Here is a 24,683-nt window from a genome sequence, read left to right on the forward strand (position 1 = left end):
GGCGACTGGATGAAGTGGTGAAGTGTGGGTTGGTCGTTGGGAGAGTATTGCTCCTACTGCCATGTTTGACGCATCTACCTCCAGAATGTATTGGAGGGATGGGTCTGGATGGCGTAATATGGGAGCGGAAGTAAACCTTGTCTTTAACAAGTGAAAAGCTTTATTGGCTTCTTCTGACCATTTGAATGGTTTTTTTATGCTAGTGAGCTGTGTGAGGGGTCTCACAATAGCAGAAAAGTTTTTAATGAACTTCCTGTAGAAATTTGAAAATCCCAGGAATCGCTGTAGCGCCTTGCGTGTGGTTGGTGTAGGCCAATCCTGAATGCAGGATATTTTACTCATGTCCATCTCGATTCCTGTTTTGGATATGATGTAGCCTAGAAAGAGTATCTCGTCTTTATGAAACAAGCATTTCTTCAGTTTCACATAAAGGTTATGTGCAAGCAATCTCGATAGTACAAGTCTGACATGTCTTATGTGTTCAGACAGGGATCGTGAATATATAAGTATATCGTCCAGATATACCACAACACAGACATCTAGTAAGTCTTTAAAAATATCGTTTATAAATCGTTGGAAAACTGCAGGGGCGTTGCATAGCCCGAATGGCATCACAAGATATTCGAACAATCCGTATCTGGTTCTGAATGCAGTCTTCCACTCGTGTCCATCACGGATTCGAATGAGATTGTATGCTCCTTTCAGGTCCAATTTTGAAAAATAGGTAGCTCCACGCACCTGCTCAATGAGCTCAGGGATAAGCGGTAGAGGATAGCGATCTTTTATTGTGATAGCATTCAATTTCCTGTAGTCGATGATAGGTCTGAGACTTGAGTCCTTATTGCGAACAAAAAAGAGTCCTGCTGCTGTGGAAGAAGTGGAAGGTGTAATAAAACCTTTTTCCAAATTCTCATCCAAATAGGTTTTGAGATGGGAAAGTTCATCCTGTGAAAGAGGATAAACATGACCGAACGGCAATTTGCTATTTGGGAGTAGATCAATGCTACAATCATAGTCTCGATGAGGAGGTAATGCTTGAGCATTTTTCTCAAGAAAAACCTCAGAAAGATCCTGATAACATAGTGGTGCAATCTCATCTGTCACCATAGACAGAATCTTCCCGGAAGACGGGAGGTTACACGTATCCTCGCAATAGCAAGAGAGGAAGGCCAAGGACCGTTCCTTCCAATCTATGGTTGGTTGGTGTGTGTGTAACCAGGGAAGTCCCAACACAATGGGAAAGTGGGGTGAAGGTATTAAATCGAAGGTAGTAGTCTCCCTATGAGACTCGTTAATAGTGACTAGAAGTGCTTGTGTCTGATCGGTGATTGGACCAGAGGATAACGGAACACCGGTAATAAGACTTACTGAGACAGGTTTAAGTTTAGAAATAATAGGAATTTTATTTGAAGCAGCAAAACATATATCAATATAATTTCCACAAGATCCTGTGTCAATCATGGCCTTAGTAGTAATCCTGTTCTGGTCCCACTGTAATGTCAAACAAACAAAAATGTAAGGGTTAGTGAATGAAGTTGTCAATCCCCCTAGGAGGACATGTGAACACTCACCCTTCTTTTTGTTGACTAGGGGACAGACATTTATCTTGTGATCCGGGGATGCACAGTACAAGCAGAGATTTTCATATCGTCTTTTGGCTTTTTCCATAGTTGATAGCGGTGGGCGTATGGTTCCTACCTCCATAGGAACGGGGTTAACGGCCGGAATCCGAGAGGAAACGGATAATGGCATTCCCATTTTCTCAGCCTTTCTTTCTCATAGTCTTCTATCTATGGTAATACTGAGTTGTATTAATGCATCCAGGGTTTTTGGTAGATCCGCTCGGGCGAGCTCGTCCTTAACGGCTTTTGATAGGCCAAGCCTAAATTGGGTTTTCAGAGATGCATCATTCCATTCTGAATCAAGGGTCCATCTCTTGAATTCCGCGACAAAGTCTTCTACAGGCCTCCTTCCTTGTTTCAAGGATCTTAATTGAAGATCGGCAGTACTCTGCCTATTGGGGTCATCATATAGGCTAGTGAGTTCTGCTAGGAACAAGGCATAGGAGTTGAGAAGCTGGTCGTTTTTCTCAAAAAGAGAGTCTGCCCAGGCTCGAGGATCGCCTGTTAGGTAAGAAATAATAGTACAAACCTTAATGTGATCAGTAAGGTAGGTAAAAGGTTTTAGCAAAAAAATTAACTCACATGCGTTTTTAAATTCGCGAAATTTTTTGCGATCGCCTGTAAATACCAAAGGGGGATTTATCTTGGGTTCAGGGGACTGAGCAGAGGTAAGTTGTGTCAGTCTAATTACCTGCTGCGACAGAGCCTGATTGTCTTCTTTTAATTCAGCAAGTGCGTGTATTAACGCAGTTACTTTCTGTTTTAATTGTGTCACCTGAGTGGTTATTTCTGCTGAATCCATTTGTGGGTTCGTTCAATCTGTAACGCTCCTGCGTTTCATGTATGGTGTGGATTTTCAGCTGCAGAAATATTCCACTTCAGTAGTCATGTAAGAGAGATGCTGAGATACCATTCCCAACCTCAATGACTCATCATGTGTGGAAGGTCTTAATTCAGCTAGTAAATACACACACTCAACAAGCTGGTTCCTAGAGTGACTTTATGTATGTAGTAACACAGTGATGAAGATTTAAGAGACAGGTTGAGTGGAGGTGGTAGGTGACAGACACTTGAAGGTAAGACAGTAGCAGATGGATGCAGGTAGGTTTAGCAATCATGTATGGTAGCAGATGACAGAGTAGCAGGTGGACATACAAGAGAGATCAACCCAGTGCAGGAATAAGTAGCAGTAGTCTTAAGAGCTAGCAATCTAGATATGCAGATGTGATAAATAGTCTTTACTATGCAGAGCTAGATAGTGTAAGCTTAGTATAAGTTTATAGAGGGTTCCCCTGCGGGGTACTTAGCACTAATAGCAATACAGCCGAAGGTTGGTTCAGGAGGAGCGGATGATCCTGAGGTTCCGTCAGCGAGGTATGCTTGCAAGCACGAAAGCTTCAAGCAAAGTTAGCATCCAGGTAAGGGTGTTTGAACGAACACATGTGAGTGAGAACCGGCGATTTAAATAGCCATCTAGTCCGGCGCTGAGTGATGACAGCTTCAGTCTTAACCTCCCTGGCGGTATGATTATGTCAGGAATTACATACCAAAAGCGGTACAATTCTTTTCATGGAAATTTGGCGTTATGTATTATAGGCCTACAATTCTTAGTAATTACTGACTTAAACCTGACCAAAGCAAGACTCTAGTAGACATCCCAGATGTGATAAATTTGAAACACAAACACGTGAATTATAATCGAATCAATAATATTATTTTATTATTTAATATATAATATATATAATAAAATTATATTATTGATTAGATTATAATTCATGCATTATATATTATATATAGATATATGTGTGTGTGTGTGTGTGTATATATATATATATATATATATATATATATATATATATATATATATATATACACACACATATATATATAATATATAACGCATGAATTATAATTGAATCAATAATATCATTTTATATATATATATATATATATATATACGCATATATATATATATATATATATATATATATATATATACGCATATATATATATATATATATATATATATATATATATATACGCATATATATATATATATGTATATATATATATATATATATATATATGCATGCATATATATATATATATATGCATGCATATATATATATATATATATATATATATGCATATATATATATACATATATATATATATATATATATATATATATATATAATATAATATAAAGTGTGTTTTGTGCAACGTTTTTTTTTTTTTTTTTTGAATTTCCCTCTCTAGTTCCGCTCCCATGCAGCATTGCTGCTGCAGGGAACGGAACTAGGAAGTGATCGTACCGACGGAGGGACGGAGGAGCGGCGGGACTCTCGGCTGGCGGTCGCAGCAATGAGAGATCATCGCTGGATCGCCAGGATAAGGTAAGAGAAGCTCCGCTGCGCTCTCTGCAATCCACCCCGAGCGTGACTCGGGGTTACCGATCCTGCAATGAAAAATCAACCCCGAGTCACGCTCGGGATTACCGCTAAGGTGGTTAAAGGTGTATGAGCACCTTTCCAAAAGAGAATGGTGGGGCGCATACACTTGTGAAAAGAGTAATTTAGGGTACCAAAGGTACCGGAACATTACAGGATATCAACCGCTTGGCATCTAGATCCTGCTGCGCCCTAACCACCGGAGCCAGAAGATGACCTGTATTCTCTCCCTTTTCAAAGAAGCTTTGCTGCAGGAAATACCTTTTCTTCTCTGTAGCTATTAAGATCACTGAATTATTTAAAGATTGGGCCTCAACCCAGTTATGATGAGTGCATTAGGGTGTGCTACTAGATCCTTCTCCCTACGTTGCAATTCTTTTCTGACCGTGTCATCCTATTCCCTGCATTTACGTTTTATGGCAGTGGTTTCACTGATAATAAGCCCTCTGAGAAATGCTTTTAGTGAATTCCAGATTATAGCTGTGCTAGAATATTTCGTATTGAACCTGCAATCTTATCAGGGTTTGGAAACAATGTCAGCCAAAATGGGTTCTCGCAGTGACCACTCCCTCCCCTAGCAGTGACAGAATGGGCAGGCGGGGGCAGGTCCCCTCCTCTCGCAGTGACCCCACAGTCGCAGAGCGGCAGGCCCCCCCCCACAGTGGCGGAACTCCAGGGCCCAGTTGCAAGTGCGACTGCTGCAACCCTGGTAGTTCCGCCACTGGGTATAAGCACTATTGGAGTCCTCTTTTTTATGCATCATCACATCTGACTGGGAGATCAGTGTATGCGTGAGCAGAGCTGCCAGGAGATCTACATCATATTGATTGAACCCAGGGAGGTTCACAGGTGCATTCTGACGTAGCTTAATTGTGGGGTCACATCTCTTGAGCTGAGCCTTCACTCAGGAGGGGGGAGCATGAGTGAGGTGGCAGATCACTTCATTATTGGAGCACATTATTGATTGGAGCACTAAATTGGATTGAAGTCTTTGATCAGGTTATGTTGGAATAATCACCACATATGGGAATATATGAACTGTGGATTATATCACATTTATACTGCATGTTTATTATACACAATTTCAAGATATATTATTACTCTATGCACAATTTTATGTTGTATTAACTGCTGTTTATGTTTGTACATTATTGGGAATGTAGCGCGGCACTTATATTGATTTGGATTGAGTAAGCACATACAATGTCAGCAGCTGGTTTCGTAGTCACTACTTCTACTATCAGTGAACTTACATGGTAGCTCACGAGACTCTTTGCATAATTTTAGTTAAAACGGCTTAACCCTTCACAGAGACCAAGTAGGTAGATCTGCTATGGCTAGATGCACCCAGAATAGGGAGTGGTCTGAAAGGAGACGTGGTTCATATGCAGAGTCTATTACGTAGGGCAAGATGACGGAGTTCCCCAGGCCAAGATCAATGCGAGACAGACCCTCATGGGAAGCCGAGTGACAAGAATAGCAGTGCACATCAGGGTGTTTCTCCCTCCATACATCCTGAAGCCCTAATTCAGAGAGTAAACAAGCAAATCTAGTTTGAACAAGTCTGCAGTTGTTGAGTGCGGGGATATGGAGAATCTGTCCATTTGTGGATTAAGAACATTATTAAAATCCCATGTAACAAATAAAATTGATCTGAAGCATCACAGCAGAAACCTCCATCCCTGGAACTATATGCAAAAAAGAAAGAAAAGGGGGGCATTGGGACTTTGATTGAGGTAAATGCTGTCTCAAAATAATCCAAATTGAATAGTTGGTAACCAAATATTAATTTATTAGTGGCTATATGATGAAGCACAATCACACAGCACATGTCAATATACAAGACATATTGGTCAATAAATAAATAAATAGACTAGACCAGAGGGGCACGGACATGGATACCATGGAGAGAAAAACAACATCTCACAGCATGTATGTGTACAATGCATATAACATCAATATATTGACAGATAAAAAATATCATACACCGACACATGTACATATAAAATACACAATACATGATTGCTTTCCAATCAAGAATAAATATGAAAATATGAAACAAATATGAAAAAAATGAAATGAAATGAAATGAAAAATGAACGATGAAATTGGTGGTATATGTGAAAAAGGCCAATTGGAAAGGATACACACCAAAACCATGCAGAAAATATTGAAAAAGTGAAAGTGCATAGTGATGGAATATTAATCTATGTTCCACTCTGACCACAAGGGGTACCTGCCGGATACCAGGTTTATCTCATCCCGCCCCTTCCTCTAGCGTCTGCATGGCGCTGGCGGGGATCTGCCTAGGTCCGTGGGGGTATAAATTTGATGGATTAGTAGGGCACATTTCCTTCATGCGCTGACTGCACTTTGGTTTTCTGACCATCACTTTTTTGTCATCCTCGCTTTGTAAGTGTTTTATCAATATCCCATCACTATGCACTTTCACTTTTTCAATATTTTCTGCATGGTCTTGTCTTCCCCCCCCCCCCTTTTTTATCTTTTTTTTTATCTCTTATGGGATGGTTTTTCTGCTTTCCCCTCTTTTGTTTGTTATTGATTAATTTTTTTGTCATATATGGCTCACGTGGCACTTTTGGTGTATATCCTTTCCAATTGGCCTTTTTCACATATACCACCAATTTCTGATTAAGTTTTTAATAGAATATGTGTACAAATTATATGGACACTATATAATTTTTTCTAAACAGAATATCTGGTCACATATGTGTTGAAACCACAGGCTCTATACCCATATTCTCTGTGGGGTTCATCTGTTTTCCCTCCCCTGTTCCACCTTGGACATTTTGGCTTTTACCCGCCTCAGCCCCGGAGAAAGGCGTTTATCCATTCTGGTGCATTCAACATTTAGGAATGATTTTTTTCCATACCTTCTAATCCCAGATTATTCTTGGAGATTTTCTGGTTGATTCTCTGTATATTATAATCCTGTTTTTGTAAGTATTAGCGTTCAGATTTTTGATGCTCTAGAGTTGAATTTACTGGTGTATTTTTTCTATTACAATGACACCCGTGCTAATTAGTCTATATCTACAGGTTATTTTTACAAAGCTCCTGAAGAGTGGATGTAAATTCCACGAAATGCGTAGAGCTATTAAATGATTGATCAGGACACGGATTCATGGAGTATTCATAGAATAAAATGTTGAGTTATTGGATATGCAGATTTTTTTTCATATTTGTTTCATATTTTCATATTTATTCTTGATTGGAAAGCAATCATGTATTGTGTATTTCATATGTACATGTGTCGGTGTATGATATTTTTTATATATTGATGTTATATGCATTGTACACATACATGCTGTGAGATGTTGTTTTTCTCTCCATGGTATCCATGTCCGTGCCCCTCTTGTCTTGTCTATTTATTTATTTATTGACCAATATGTCTTGCATATTGACATGTGCTGTGTGATTGTGCTTCATCATGTACCCATTATTAAAATCCCCTAGCACTAACATAGGTACACCCGGGAATAAAGCCAGGAACTGGGCGGGGCTTTTGAGAAGGTCAAAAGAGAAAGCCGGTGGGATGTAAAAAGCAGCAATAATACAGAGAAAGCCATAGTAAATAGATGAATCTTCCAGCCATATCAACCTGCTGCTGTATACATGTAAAGGAAATTGCTTTAGAAATTAACACACTCACACCTCTAGAGAAGGAGGAGTAGGTGGAATGAAATTGGTTGGGATAATTACATGAGCACAACAGGTGGATGGAGTCATGATGGAGATGCGTCTCTTGTATACAAATCAGATGTGAACCTTGAGAAATATTTAAAAATGGCTCCACGCTTAGTTTTATCACTCATCCCTCTGAAGTTCCATGACAATAGCAATAAGCTATCAATACTAGTACCTGACATAGTACCGATAGACTATAGATGGAGAAATGTTCAGGGACCCATCTCCTGTGAATATGATCATACATACTGTATTCTAGTCCACAGCAGACCTTAAAAAACTTGTTAATACTTGCATTTAGGCTTATTCCAGCCATAAAGCAGAGAAAAGTAAGGAAAGTTCAACACCAAGTGAAATAGACTCAAAATGATAATAATGGATAAATGTTCAGAAGTCCCACCTGAAAAATAAAAAATAACAGTGCAAATGTAATAGTAAACTTTACAGTTCCGGACCAACAGGGTCCAACAAGTCAGGACATCTCCCTTCGTGGAGGGGTAATCTGATCCATGCAGGACCATAAAGGGGGGATACATAGTTGCCAACATTTGAAAAAGGTTTCCAGGGACACTTTGCAGCACAGCTATCAATTACTTACCACATCCACTTCCCTGAAGCTCCACCCACTCCGCATAATTAATCTACGCCTACTTATCATCCAATTATAGGGTCTACTCAAAAAAGAGAGAATTACAGGAAATTGAAAAGGGAATTTCAAACTTAAGGCCAAAGTAGCAGAGTTGGAATAGTTCTCCTATTCAGCTGCACTACTTATGCCTAAAGTTTAAAATTCTCATCACAATTCACTGCAATTCTAAAGTGTCAAATGTGTTCAGGTGTGGCCATACAAAAAATGTAATATTTAAATATAAATAAAGTGCAAAGATCTGGCCGGGACAATGTAAATTACCCAGGACAGGCTCCTATTTGCCGGGACTGTCCTGGCAAAAATGGGACAGTTGGCAAGTATGGGGATACTGAGGCGGTTGTGAGGGCATACCACCCTTATCAAGCATGCACTTGTTGTGAAGCAATTGGTAATAAAACTCATGACATCTCCACCACAACGATATCAAGGGGGAGAAAATAAATAATGGAGAGGAATGTAGGACAGTCTCACCAATCCCTACCTTGCAGCAAATAATTCTGAAGCACCCATGTAGTATATGGGAAACACAGCCTCATGATAAAGATCTGCATGCCAGATTCCGCTGTTCTCTATCCAGCCAGTGCATGGCTGCCACAGGGTTATCAAAGAACCGGAGTGTTGCCATTGGCAATGATCTTTAACTTGGCCGGGTATACCATGAAGTATTGAATGCCCAGGACTCTCAACCTTTTCTTGACATCCAGGAATTTTGCTCGTTGTTTTTGGACTTCAGCCGAGAAGTCAGGAAACAGCGAGACTTTTACATTATCCACTTTAATGTCAGTGGTTCTAGCCTTAGACAGGATGGCGTTTTGACCCTTAACCTCCCTGGCGGTATGATTATGTCAGGAATTACATACCAAAAGCGGTACAATTGTTTTCATGGAAATTTGGCGTTATGTATTATAGGCCTACAATTCTTAATAATTACTGACTTAAACCTGACCAAAACAAGAGTCTAGTGATAAATTTGAAACACAAACGCATGAATTATAATCGAATCAATAATATAATTTTATTATTTAATATATAATATATATAATAAAATTATATTATTGATTAGATTATAATTCATGCATTATATATTATATATATATATATATGTGTGTGTGTGTATATATATATATATACACACACACACACACATATATATATATGTGTAATATATAACGCATGAATTATAATTGAATCAATAATATAATTTTATATATATATATACATATATATATATATATATATATATATGTATATGTGTGTGTGTGCATATATATATATGCATACATATATATACCGGTGTATATATATATATATATATATATATGTATGTATATATATATATATATATATATATATATGCATATATATATGCATATATATGTATATATGCATATATATGTATATATGCATATATATGTGTATATATATATATATATATATATATATATATATATATATATATGCATATATATGCATATATATATATATATACATATATATATATATATATATATATATATATATATAAAATGTGTTATGTGTTTTGTGCAACGTTTTTTTTTTTTTTTTTTTGAATTTCCCTCCCTAGTTCCGCTCCCATGCAGCATTGCTGCTGCAGGGAACGGAACTAGGAAGTGATCAGACCGACGGTGGACGGAGGAGCGGCGGGACTCTCTGCTGGCGATCTCAGCAATGAGAGATCATCGCTGGATCGCCAGGATAAGGTAAGAGAACACCGCTGCGCTCTCTGCCTATCCACCCTGAGCGTGACTCGGGGTTACCGCTCCTGATATGAAAAACCAACCCCGAGTCACGCTCGGGATTACCGCCTAGGAGGTTAAAGTTAAGTAGACGAAATAGGAAAAGCCGTGCTGGGGCTCCAGGCGGGGGTGGTCTCGCAGGGACCCTATGGGCCCGTTCCACTGCGAACATGGGTGAAAATGTCTGTTGGCCAAAAGTGTCTGCCAGCCAGGCTTCAATAAATGCTACTGGGTTCTTGCCTTCTGCCCTCTCAGGGATGCTTGAAATTGCAGTTTTTTAAATACACATATTCCCCATTTTACTCATATTTCATTGGTGCTTCCAGCGCACCAGACTTTAACAGGCATAAGAAACTCTGTTTTTTGGAGGTTTCCCCTCACTCCGCACAAGCCTCACAGACAACTCTCTGGCGTTCTCTGCGAGGCTTGTGCGGAGCAAGGGGAGTTTCTTATTAAGCCTGGTGCGCTGCAAGCACCAGTGAAATGTGAGTACCCCGTGCATATGTGTAATTAATAAACTGCAATTTTATAACTATATAAGCACTATCAGATTTTTCCTTTGTATATATACTATTCGAGTATCAGTAAGGAGTGGAAGGAGTAAGAAACACTATTTTGTGAATCATATCCATTTGAAGAAGGCTGCCTCTTTAATTTGCATGGACACTTTTCTCTTTGGACTGCACTGATTTGATGTAGTTTTTTTGACATATGCTATATTTATTTTTTCAATATTTTTACATTTATCTGTTTTTGTTATTCTTTGTACACATTAATTTATTGAGCACTAGCAGAGCCGGTTCACACTGCCGCGACCTCTAAGTCGCCTCATAAGGGACGACTTTTTAGCGTGAGTTTCAGCGCGACTTAGCTGAAGTTGCGCGACTTAGCGCAACTTCAGCGCGACTTAGCGCGACTTGTGAATTATTTTTCGCGACTTATATGATAGACGACTTTGTACGACTTGGTATTTGGCCAATCAGAATATGATGCGTTGTGACCTAATTTCCCTTTCCTGTAAAGTCTCTTCACAGACGCTTGAAATAAGATAAGGATCCAACTTGGAAACAGAAAAAAACAGAGCATTTTTCTTAGAATTTTTAGTAGCACAGGCATATGGCTCCTCTCCACCTGGGCGTTTGTCTTGCTGGCATTTATCGGGCATTTTTTGGGCGTCTTTGGAGGCAGGCATGTCTTTTTTGGATTTCGTGTCTGGGGGGTCTAAAAAGTGTACCTGTGAAGTTTCAGCTCTGTAGCATGTCCAGAACCAGAAAAAATATATAATTTTTCTTATAATTATTAATACAGCAGTGTGGCGGCTTCTCTACACCTTGCATTTTTTTTGCTGGCATTTATCTGGCATTTTTTGGGCGTCTTTGGAGGTCGTCAAGTGGTTAAGGAGACATTATCCATGCTATTTAAAATGTGCACAGAACTGGTGCACATTAAAATGTGAATGGTTTTATGCATTTGAAATAAAGTAATTGTTTTAACAGTAGCACTATGAAAGTCATCTGTTTATTTTGAGTGGACATAAACGGAAAAAGAATGAAAGTGGAATTGGGGTGCAATCCAAATAAAAGACCTACAAAGGGAAGAAGTAACTCTTGGTAATAGAGAGGAAGTGATCTAAGGCATTGTGCCCCTTGGTGGGGAATGCTGTTTTTTACCTCTACATCATATGGGTCAATATATAAGGTGGGAGCATAGAGTGCACGGTGTGGTTCACATAAGGGATACACAGAAGAGGTGTTTGGAAATACAAACAATACAGCATTGCAGCACTATTATGTATTAAAATGACCTGCATGCAGGAAATATTTTCACTTTTGTTTGAAATGTTGTATAATTTAGTTATGTAGCACCCTCCTAGATAGGTGCTAGGATGGAGAGTAGTTTGCTCTGCCTGCTTAACAGGGGAGTAGCAGGTAAAACATAGCCTGCTCCATCTGCTTATCAGGGGAGCCTGATCAATAGTTATGCCTGTTGCATGTGTCCATGTGTGATTCATCTGGGCTGAGGGAGTGTCCCCACTGTATCCAATAGGGGGGCCTGTTGGACAGTGGAGGAAACCCAGCCAGTGACACACAGGCTTTGTAACTATCCCAGTGGGTTGGCACAAACAGTGGTGCATCCTGGTATATGTTATAAAAGCCAAGGGCACATGTGACAGGGTGTCTTTGGGCGGGAAGCCAGGTCCCAGGAGGAGGGTGATGGCTGTCCCCTCCTCCTGTTTGCTGTGGAAGGTGGTCACAGGCAGTCGGCCTAGTGAACCAGGGGTGTGGAGCTGAGCCAGAAGGTCCAGGAAAGCTGACAAGTGGAGTTGGAGACAGAGCAACCTGGGGAAAAAACAGTGTCCCTGAGTACCAGGAAGCTTGTCAGGGGTCTGCCCAGGAAGGAGGACCGCTCCAGTGGAGTGTCAGTGGACAGGAGTTCAGCACACACAGCAAGTGAGAAAGGGGGTGCCAAGTTAGACCCTGAAGAGTAACTTAAACCGGATCATACTTTTTATCTTCACTTCAGTGGGAAGATGAAGCAGCGGCCTTGCCGCAAACACTACAGCCAGTTGTCCTCAGAATTGTGCATAGTTCATAGTTGGAGTTTCCCACTCATCCCTTCTCCCATCCCAGTTCTAAATAAAACACAAAAACCAAATCCCCTGGACTGTTCATTCTGGGGTAATAATGGGGACACAGACAGCAATAAAAATGTGACAGGGTTTCTAACTCCTTAATACTCTATGCAAAACTAACATGATTGACTTTTGCTGCAAATATAGAATGCCTACTAAATCTTTACATGAATGTGATGCTGTCTGGTTGTACCCATAGTTTTAAAGTAACTAGCAAATTATTACCCATGAAGGACAAAAGCGATTTATACATTTTTTTACAAAGTAGTGTTATTCTTTAACCCCTCAAAGTTCATAATTATCGTACAACAAACAAAGAACTATAAGCATAAGAACCTCCATTTTCCAAGGTAGCACAGTCATAGGACATTTAATGCCATTCCAGAAAAGAAAAAGATTTTTGACCTGTAAAATCTGTTTCTTAGAGTACAGTAAAGAACTCAGGCATAATCATAGACAACTAGATTATATGCTGCTACCTAAAGGTGTCCAATCACCTGAAGGTTGCTGAATGTAATCCTGTCGTCTACGGCTATGCTTCTGGCCTGTACTAAACGATCAATAAATAACTGTTTTATCTTGCCAGATCTCCAGAAGTGTCTCTGTAACTTCCTTTGTGCTGAATTGATACATCAAATAATCCTAAATCTTAGCAGTTTTCCCACCTAACTTCATCTTCACTGTGGAACTCCCTATGTAATGAAGTGAACAAAGTGTTCCAGTCGACAAAAGACGGATCAAAATTTGGCTGGTTCAGCAGGAACCGGCTGAATTTAGATCCATCTATGGACAGGCTGGTTGTACTGAAGTTGATCTATCATGCGATCATTGCTGGCGACTATAGCCAACAGCAGTGATTATTGTATTCTGACAGAAGGGAAACCTCCCGCTTCCAGAATACAATAGTGCAGATGGAGAGATTCCCCCATCAACATTGACTATGTTGATGGGGCAACTGAGTGATTTTCTTTCCTTCAACCTATAGTTGAAGGAAAGAAAATGGCTTAAATCAGGAGAGCAATCTCAGTGACAATCATGGTTTCCCCCGAAGACTCTGCGGAGTCAGTAAGCATAGCCACCCTAGCTGCAATAAAATAAATTACCGGTAGTTTTTTGGTTTATATATGCTTTAATCAAACATAGGAAGTGTGTAAAACAGTAAAGTGGGAGTAAACGCTCATCACAGACTTGTACCTATAGGTAGGCTTATATCAAGGCTTACCTATAGGTACTGTAAATATCACCTAAACATTAATAGATATTTACTGTATATGCAGCTGGTAACATCACCAGTGCATGTGCTCTGAATGAATGGCCACCCAGGCTGTTCCTTCAAAATCCTGTGCCGTAAACAGGGGCTCCCCACGCATGCGCGGGAGTGATGTCATTGCAGTTTTAGCCAGTTACACAGCCGGAGTCCACGGACCCAAAAGGAAGACCAGGTGAAGATGGAAGCGGCCCCCAATGGTGACAGCCCATCGCTGGAGGGCTTTGTTTTCAGGTAAGTTTCACATAATGTGCTAGTATGCAATGCAAAAAAAAAAGCACCCAGCGGTTTACTACTGCTTTAACACACACCCAGCACCTGCCCTCCCCCTCCAGGAGATTGCTCAAACTGATGATCGACTGTTTGGTAGCTTACCTTCTTCTTGCATACATCATTCATTTCGCAGAAGGTGCAGGAGCTGAGGGATCACATAACAGCCTATGTGGAGCAGAGCTATGGTATTGAAAAAAATGGAAGTGTGTCCCTGGAAGTCCATAAAGTTCACCATTCACTATACAATCTGATTATACAATCTCCTTTAGATCTACCATCAACTATATAGTGCAAAGACCTGCCTCCTTTTACATTGTTTTAGTAAATCTAAAGGGAATCAGATCAGATTGTATATAACGTATGGCCACCTTTATAACCTAAAATGAACTAGTTGTGCTTTTGGTGTCATTATTTGTTAACGGCACCCGCAGCATGGATGCAAACTCGCATTTTGCCGAAAGTAACAACGTGTGGCAAACGTGCGGTAAAAAAATCTGCAAACCACAATGCACCAAAATGTCCCATGAGCGTCTTTGCTGTGTTTGTTGAAATAGAGAGGTGCAGATTCAAAGCTGTCATGGTCTATTTAAGTGAGAGATAAGCACATCGGGATGGCTTTGGCAGTAAAGACATTAGAAAATGCTTCTATTTATTATGGAAAATGAAATTCTGCCTGAAACGGTGAACGTGGCCTTTAACCACTTTACGACCCCCCGCCGCAGTTATACTGTGGCAGGCAGCCGTTCCTGCGTGAACCGCTGTAGGTATATGTCGGTCGCGCACAGGAAGCTAGGGGAAGCTGTGGGGAAGCAGGGAAGCCGATGCACGGGGGCAGGCGGCTCCGAACGTTCCCCGCGAAGAGAGAAGAACGGTCAGCTGTTGTAAACACAGCTGACCGTTCTTCTCCCTGGAATGATCACAGAGCTCCTGTGATCCTTCTATATAGGAACACAGGTCTCTGAGATCATTTCACAAGCCACGCCCCCCCCACAGTTAGAAACACACCCCTAGGTACACATTTAACCCCTTGATCACCCACAGTGTTAACCCCTTCCCTGCCAGTATCATTATTACAGTAACAGTGCATATTTTTAGCACTGATTACTGTAGTAGTGTCACTGGTCCCCCCAAAAGTGTCAAAAATGTCCGTCAGGGGTCCGATCTGTCCGCCGCAATGTCGCAGTCCCGCAAAAAAAAAATGCAGATCGCCACCATTACTAGTAAAACAATAAAAATGACAAATTTTTACCGTAGTTAGTAGGCGCGATAACTTTTGCGCAAACCAATCAAAATATGCTGATTTTTTTTATCAAAAATATGTAGCAGAAAACAAATTGGCCTAAAATGTCAAAAAATTTTGATTTTTACATTTTTTTTTGAGGAATGTTATATAGAATGTGAAAAATATTTTTTTTATTTTCAGAATTGTCGCTCTTTTTTTTTGTTTATAGTGCAAAATATAAAAATGGCACATGTGATCAAATACCACCAAAAGAAAGCTCTATTTGTGGGAAAAAAGAACATCAATTTTATTTTGGTACAGTGTCACTTGGCCGTGCAATTGTCCGTTAAAGTAACGCAGTGCCGATTTGCAAAATATGGCCTGGTCATTAAGGGGGCAAATCCTTCCGGTCCAGAAGTGGTTAATAGTGAGGGAAATTGATGACCAAAAGGCAAAATCTCCCAGTAAAGCCCCGTACACACGTACCGATGGTCGGCTTACAAATGTTCCTCTTTTCTCCCCGGGATGTCGGTGTCTGCTGAAAAGTGCAAAGACAGCACAAGGACAGCACAAGAATTTTGTCCGCCGACTGCAGAAGTGATGTCATGTAATGGTTAACTTTCCCTGTGTTTTCTATTTTCTGAGCATGCCCAGTCTTGCAAATCTGCGGTCTGTCGGCCGAATTGTGTACTGACAGGCGAACAATCGTCCGTTCTGGTGTCGGCATACAAATATTTTCATGTTTGCACGAAAGACTTTTGTCCGCGGATTGTGCGCAGACATCTGTCGGAGGCACCATACTAACACGCGTACAATCGGCAGATCCTTCGTCCACCGACGTTTGTATGCCGACGATCGGTACGTGTGTACGGGCCTTAACAAGCCAAGTCTTACTACCATAAAAAACTTGGCCGTGCAATTGTCCGTTAAAGAAAAGCAGTGCCGATTTGCAAAATATGGCCTGGTCATTAAGGGGGCAGATCCTTTTCGGTCCAGAAGTGGTTAATAGTGTGGGAAATTGATGACCAAAAGGCAAAACCTCCCAGTAACGAGCCAAGTCTTACTACCATAAAAAAAAAAGCTAGTACTTTACCATAGGGAAACCAATTTGGAATGATCCCCAGGTCAAAGGTGGGCAATCCTGTTTCTCTGGAAAAGGAACATTGGTATCCAGTCTTGTCTCATACATCCTGGTTGGAGTCTCTAACTGTTTACAAAACAAATATGTTTTAAAACAGGAAAATTAAAAAATACTAGTTTAAAATGGGTTGTTTTTCAGATTTATTTTAGTCAACCTTTTTTCACCATTTTTCTAAATAAAAGTAACATATTTAATATGCTATAGTATAGGTCATGCTATAGGTAAACAATAAATTCAGACTCCACTTACTGTTTGTGGTGTGATGCTTGGCATAACATTAGCTAGTATAATACTGCTCAAAGCAGGTAATGGCTTTGGTGCAACTAAAAACAAAAGATTTTCTGCTTATGTCATGATATAGAATCAAGCAATAAATAATGAAAAAAGAAAAGTACTAATACAATTAAACAGAACAAACCAGCTATGCACAACATTCCTTTATAACACAATTCAAGAAATATTCATGTTGTCCCATAGCAGCACACCCCAATGGGTGTTTTACAATCTTTCTATAAAGTGGCTTTTTAAATATACACTATATTGTCAAAAGTATTGGGACGCCTGCCTTTACACGCTCATGAACTTTAATGGCACCCCAGTCTTAGTCCGTAGGGTTCAATATTGAGCTGGCCCACCCTTTGCAGCTATAAAAGCTTCAACTCTTCTAGGAAGGCTGTCCACAAGGTTTGGGAGTTGTCTAAGGGAATGTTTAACCATTCTTCCAGAAGCACATTTGTCAGGTGAAGCGCTGATGTTGGACGAGAAGGCCTGGCTCGCAGTCTCCGCTCTAATTCATCCCAAAGATGTTCGGGTTGAGAGTCAAGTTCCTCCACCCCAAACTCGCTCATCCATGTCTTTATGGTCCTTGCTTTGTGCACTGGTCAAGATCATTTGGTGGAGGGAGATTATGGTGTGGGGTTGTTTTTTCAGGGGTTGGGCTTCGTCCCTTAGTTCCAGTGAAGGGAACTATTAAGGTGTCAGCATACCAAGACATTGTGGACAATTTCATGCTCCCAACTTTGTGGGAACAGTTTGGGGATGGCCCCTTCCTGTTTCAATATGACTGCGCACCAGTGCACAAAGCAAGGTCCATAAAGACATGGATGAGAGAGTACAGCTGTATAAAACAAAAACTGCGTGGGGAGATTCTTTTCTATACCCACAGTATATATAAATTATAGTACGTATGCAGTTTTTTCTTGATTTTACAGTCTGATGTATTAGAGTCGTTGGCTTTCATAACAAACTCTTAGAATTCCTTCGTAATGTCAAAAATTGCATGAGCTGCAATTGCTTATTACTGCAGATTTTTGTCGACCCTCTAGAGCAGGGGTATTAAATGAAAATTTACGGAGGACTGATCAGTAAAATTTTCTTATATCATAATCCTGTTCTTACACCTGTGTCCTCAGTTCCCCACACATCCTAGTCCCCCACTTCACTTCACAGTTTTCCCTTCAGAGTAGTGTTCTCAGGCCTCCTTCACATCATCCCCATGCCCTTCACAATCACAAAACCTGCGTGGTGTGATATAGGGGTGCTGATGTGCACACACTCCCTTAACCACTTAAGCCCCGGAGGATTTGGCTGCTAAAGGACCAGGGGTTTTTTTGCGATTTTTTACTGCGTGACTTTAACGGACAATTGCGCGGTCGTGCGACGCTGTACCTAAACGAATTTGACGTCCTTTTTTTCCCACAAACAGAGCTTTCTTTTGGTGGTATTTGATCACCTGTGCGATTTTTTGATCACGCGCTATAAACAAAAAAAGAGCGTAAATTTTGCAAAAATAACAATATTTTTCACATTTTTTTATATGAAATTCCCCAAAAAAAAAAGTAAAAATCAAAATTTTTTAACATTTTTCGGCCAATTTGTTTTATGCTACCTATGTTTGGTAAAAAAAATCGCAAAAAGCGTATTTTGATTGGTTTGCGCAAAAGTTATCGCGTTTACTAACAAAGAGAAAGATTTTTGTCATTTTTGGTGTTTTTTTTTTTAACGCGTAATGGCGGCGATCTGCGATTTTTTTTTCGGTACTGCGACATTGCGGCGGACAGATCGGACCCTTGACTGACATTTTTGACACTTTTGGGGTTACCAGTGACATTACTGCAGTAATCAGTGCTATACATATGCACTGTTACTGCAAAAATGACACTGGCAGGGAAGGGGTTAACTTTATTGGGAAGGGAGGGGTTAAGTGTGTCCTAGGGGCGTGCTTTCTACTGTGTAGGGACATTGCTATTGGTGTAAAAGCAAAGATCAACCGTTCTACATAGTAGAACGGTCAGATCTTTACTTTTACACAGGGAGAACTGACAGGCAGCTTGTTTACACAAGCTGCTCTGTCTTTCTCCCTTCACAGGAGCGATCGTAGTGTGGCCGGCGGACATCGAGTCCGCCGGTCACACGCACTGACTTGCCTGTGAACGAGCCGCGGCGGGCGCGCGCCTCGGCGGGCGCGCGCCCGCTCGCTATAGGCTCGCAAGTCAGTGACAGGCGAGTGACGTACCGATACGTCACTCTGCCTGGCCGGGGCTGACCGCCGCAGTATATAGTCGTGCGGCGGTCGGCAACCGGTTAATGGTAATTATTCTAACTACAAACCCAATTTCAAAAAGTTGGGACACTGTACAAATTGTGAGTAAAAAAGGAATGGACTAAATTACAAATCTCATAAACTTATATTTTATTCCCAATATAATATAGATAAGATATCAAATGTTGAAAGTGAGACATTTCAAAATGTCATGCCAAATATTGGCTCATTTTGGATTTCATGAGAGCTACACATTCCAAAAAAAATTGGGACAGGTAGCAATAAGAGGCTGGAAAAGTTAAATATTCATACAATATTCATATAAGGAACAGCTGGAGGACCAATTTGCAACATAATTGGGTATAAAAAGAGCCTCTCAGAGTGGCAGTCAGTGGCGGCCTGTCTATAGGGGGCGCAGGGGCGCCGCCCCCCATAAAAAAAGAAAAGAAAAAAAAAGATTAAAAATTCAAAAAAGCCATATCTAAACATGGTCCAGAAGCACAGGCATTTTCTCTGAGCCAAGGCTCATTTAAAATAGACTGTGGCAAAGTGTAAAACTGTTCTGTAGTCAGACGAATCAAAATTTGAAGTTTTGGAAAACTAGGACGCCATGTCATCCGGACTAAAGAGGACAAGGACAACCCAAGTGGTTATCAGCGCTCAGCTCAGAAGCCTGCATCTCTGATGGTATGGGGTTGCATGAGTGTGTGTGGCATGGGCAGCTTACAGATCTGCAAAGGCACCATCAATGCTGAAAGGTATATCCAAGTTCTAGAACAACATATGCTCCTATCCAGATGTCGTCTCTTTCAGGGAAGACCTTGCATTTTCCAACATGACAATGCCAGACCATATACTGCATCAATTACAACATCATGGCTGCATAGAAGAAGGATCCGGGCACTGAAATGGCCAGCCTGCAGTCCAGATCTTTCACCCATTGAAAACGTTTGGCGCATCATTGTAATGTTCCGGTACCTTTGGTACCCTAAATTACTCTTTTCACAAGTGTATGCGCCCCACCATTCTCTTTTGGAAAGGTGCGCATACACCTTTAAGACTGAAGCTGTCATCACTCAGCGCCGGACTAGATGGCTATTTAAAGCGCCGGTTCTCACTCACATGTGTTCGTTCAAACACCCTTACCTGGATGCTAACTTGGCTTGAAGCTTTCGTGCTTGCAAGCATACCTCGCTGACGGAACCTCGCTGCGCTGATCCCTGCATCCCGCTTCCGGATCATCCGCTCCTCCTGAACCAACCTTCGGCTGTATTGCTATTAGTGCTAAGTACCCCGCAGGGGAACCCTCTATAAACTTATACTAAGCTTACACTATCTAGCTCTGCATAGTAAAGACTATTTATCACATCTGCATATCTAGATTGCTAGCTCTTAAGACTACTGCTACTTATTCCTGCACTGGGTTGATCTCTCTTGTATGTCCACCTGCTACTCTGTCATCTGCTACCATACATGATTGCTAAACCTACCTGCATCCATCTGCTACTGTCTTACCTTCAAGTGTCTGTCACCTACCACCTCCACTCAACCTGTCTCTTAAATCTTCATCACTGTGTTACTACATACATAAAGTCACTCTAGGAACCAGCTTGTTGAGTGTGTGTATTTACTAGCTGAATTAAGACCTTCCACACATGATGAGTCATTGAGGTTGGGAATGGTATCTCAGCATCTCTCTTACATGACTACTGAAGTGGAATATTTCTGCAGCTGAAAATCCACACCATACATGAAACGCAGGAGCGTTACAATCATAAAGAGGAAGATGCGACAAAGAAGACCTAAGACAATTGAGCAACTAGAAGCCTGTATTAGACAAGAATGGGACAACATTCCTTTTCCTAAACTTGAGCAACTTGTCTCCTCAGACCCCAGCCATTTGCAGACTGTTATAAAAAGAAGATTAGATGCCACACAGTGGTAAACATGGCCTTGTCCCAACTTTTTTGAGATGTGTTGATGCCATGAAATTTAAAATAAACATATTTTTCCCTTAAAATGATACATTTTCTCAGTTTAAACATTTGATATGTCATCTATGTTGTATTCTGAATAAAATATGGAAATTTGAAACTTCAACATCATTGCATTCTGTTTTTGTTCACAATTTGTACAGTGTCCCAACTTTTTTGGAATCAGGTTTGTACATCTATATTTCCAGGTGACAGGGATTTTATAGTCTGACAACCAACATGTTATTGAATGGAATGAAATTACAATTTGATTGACATCAGCCTTTTGCCCACTATAATATATTTGATATCTAACTGATTGTTATGTTCTTATACATCAGTAAAACCATGTTTTATGAAGGTATAGCCATTACAGTCTGATTTAACAAATATGAACCGGAGGTGGGTTTTGATAGTTAAAAAAAACCAGGCCAGGATGTGCATTTTCTTCAAAACTGTTTAACAACAGGTTATTTACAACCGAGCTGCATTAAGAGGCTTTGCAGACTGTTCTAAGTACATGTTTATGATGCTACCAGATATTTAGGACATCCTACTTTGTTTTCAACATTCTCTGCTTTATGTCACTGTCCTAAACTGAGCTGTGTCCTAGAGGGGGGTTATGTGGAATTTGTCATGTCTCCACCACAGGTATAATATTTAAACCTGGGCTTTTTCTTATCTGACTTGCACATTTTGGAGATATAAGAGGGACACTGTGTTCAGTACTTCCACATTTTGAATACTCAGTTTGGGATTTATCAAACCTCATTATTGTCACACTATATTCCACTAATCATCTATTATTGTTGTACTGGGATTCCACTGTGGAATTTATCAAATATGTGGACAATGCAGTGGTGTTTTGGGGTAATTGTGATTTGTAAAAAAAAAAAATTAGGACTGATTCACTAAGGTTTCCAACTTGAATGAGATTCCATGGTTTCCACATTCATGGACATATGTCCCCTTTCAGAATTGATCATTTTAAAAGACATACTTGGCAAATATCCAGTATTTTCATTTTTTGCTGAACTTAGAGATGTGCAAGGAAATGGGTCATTTGATGAAGATAAAATCTGGTGCACTCTTTCTTCTGCACCTTGAGATTCATATAGCAATGTATTATCTTTATTCTGATAGAGTACCTGAAATTATAAAACAGAAATGTACTATTGTTATTGTATGTTATGCTATTATTATTAACACTAAAGTTTAGCTAAAAAAAAAAAAATTCTTTAGTAAGCTAACTTACCTGTAGTTAGGTATATCTCACGTTATTCAGGCAGCTTGATACTTTATAAATCTTATGTGCAGGGTGCACAGTTCTCTTCTTGCCTCTGAACTTCCAGCACCATGTGGGTTGATAACTTCAGGTCTTTTGTGAAGCTGCTGTGAAAATGTTCCTGAGGAGGACCTTCCCTCTCCTCCACTGACAAAAGATATTTTATTGCTTTCACTGCCTGTAACACAATCTGTGAATGGCAAAGAGTCTGTTGAGTCAATGGATTCTCCCCTTCATTCTTAGATCATGTTAAAGTCAGTGAAAGCAATAAAAGATTGTTCCTTAATGGAGGAAGAAGAAGAGAGCAGGTGCTCATACAGTATCTCACAAAAGTGAGTACACCCCTCACATTTTTGTAAATATTTTATTATATCTTTTCATGTGACAACACTAAAGAAATGACACCTTTCTACAATGTTAAGTAGTGAGTGTACAGCTTGTATAAAAGTGTAAATTTGCTGTCCCCTCAAAATAACTCAACACACAGCCATTAATGTCTAAACCACTGGCAACAAAAGTGAGTACATCCCTAAGTGAAAATGTCCAAATTGGGCCCAAAGTATCAATATTTTGTGTGGCCACCATTATTTTCCAGCACTGTCTTAACCATCTTAGGCATTGAGTTCACCAGAGCTTCACAGGTTGCCACTGGAGTCCTCTTCCACTCCTTGTGCTCCTCTATCTTCCGTTTGAGGATTCCCCACAGAGGCTCAGTAGGGTTTAGGTCTGGAGAAATGCATGGCCAGTCCATCACCTTTACCCTCAGCTTCTTTAGCAAGGCAGTGGTCGTCTAGGAGGTGTGCTTGGGGTCGTTATCATGTTGGAATACTGCCCTGCGGCCTAGTCTATGAGAGGAGGGGATCATGCTCTGCTTCAGTATGTCATGTTGCCAATTATGGTTCCCTCAATGAACTGTAGCTCCCCAGTGTCGGCAGCACTCATGCAGCCCCAGACCATGACACTCACACCACCATGCTTGACTGTAGGCAAGACACACTTGTCTTTGTACTACTCACCTGGCTGTCGCCACACACACACACGACACCATCTGAACCAAATAAGTTTATCTTGGTCTTATCAGACTACAGGACATGGTTCCAGTAATCCATGTCCTTAGTCTGCTTGTCTTCAGCAAACTGTTTGCAGGCTTTCTTGTGCATCATCTTTAGAAGAGGATTCCTTCTGGGACGACAGCCATGCAGACCAATTTGATGCAGTGTGCGGCGTATGGTCCGAGCACTGACAGGCCGACCCCCACCCACCCCTTCAACCCCACCCCTTTAACCTCTGAAGCAATTCTGGCAACACTCATATGTCTATTTTCCAAAGACAACCTCTGGATATACTGCTGAGCAAGGGCACTCAACCTCTTTATTCAACCATAACAAGGCCTGTTCTGAGTGGAACCTGTCCTGTTAAACCGCTGTATGGTCTTGGCCACTGTGCTACAGCTCATTTTCAGGATCTTGGCAATCTTCCTTATAGCCTAGGCCATATTTATGTAGAGCAACAATTCTTTTTTTCAGATCTTTAGGGAGTTCTTTGCCATGAGGTGCCATGATGAACTTCCACTGACCAGTATGAGAGAGTTAAAGTGATAACACCAAATTTAACACAGATTGCTCTTCATTTACACCTGAGACCTTGTAACACTAACAAGCCTCATGACACAGAGGAGGGAAAATGGCTAATTGGGCCCAATTTGGACATTTTCACTTAGGGGTGTACTCGCTTTTTTTGCCAGTGGTTTAGACATTAATGGCTGTGTGTTGAGTTATTTTGAGGGGGCAGCAAATTTACACTGTTATACAAGCTGTACACTCACTTCTCTACATTTTAGCAAAGTGTAATTTTTTCAGTGTTATAACATGAAAAAATATAATAAAATATTTACAAAGATGTGAGGGGTGTACTAACTTTTGGTAGATACTGTAGCTGCTTCACAGAAAACCTGCAGCAGGAAGAGGACTGGACTGAACATCCCTGCACAGAAGATTTGTCCAGGACATAGTCGCCTGCACAATGGGGGGGCATGCTTCATTATGGGTATCGTTAGCTCACTACAACTATAGAGATTTTTTTTATACCTAAACTTCAGTATTAATTTTATTACTACTATAATTTGTTGTTAGGATTTTTAATGTACTCCTTTGTAAGTCTGT

The 24,683-nt window shown here is 40.4% G+C and overlaps 1 protein-coding gene across 1 annotated transcript in view; it reads right to left on the reverse strand.

Annotated features, from left to right (window-relative positions):
• Window positions 1–24,683, reverse strand: part of LOC309566004 (protein lin-54 homolog) — a gene marked incomplete at both ends in the record, with an annotated part of 127,388 nt that overhangs the window by 92,157 nt on the left and 10,548 nt on the right. Inside the window, 3 exons of the mRNA XM_082271023.1 lie at window positions 16,674–16,787; window positions 16,971–17,044; window positions 22,237–22,384. Coding sequence (XP_082127149.1) covers window positions 16,674–16,787; window positions 16,971–17,044; window positions 22,237–22,384 — 336 coding nt within the window. The remainder of the gene's footprint in view (window positions 1–16,673; window positions 16,788–16,970; window positions 17,045–22,236; window positions 22,385–24,683) is intronic.

This window comes from Pelophylax lessonae, assembly GCF_965119305.1.
Source record: "Pelophylax lessonae genome assembly, chromosome: 10".
NCBI classification, from domain to species: Eukaryota; Metazoa; Chordata; class Amphibia; order Anura; family Ranidae; genus Pelophylax; species Pelophylax lessonae.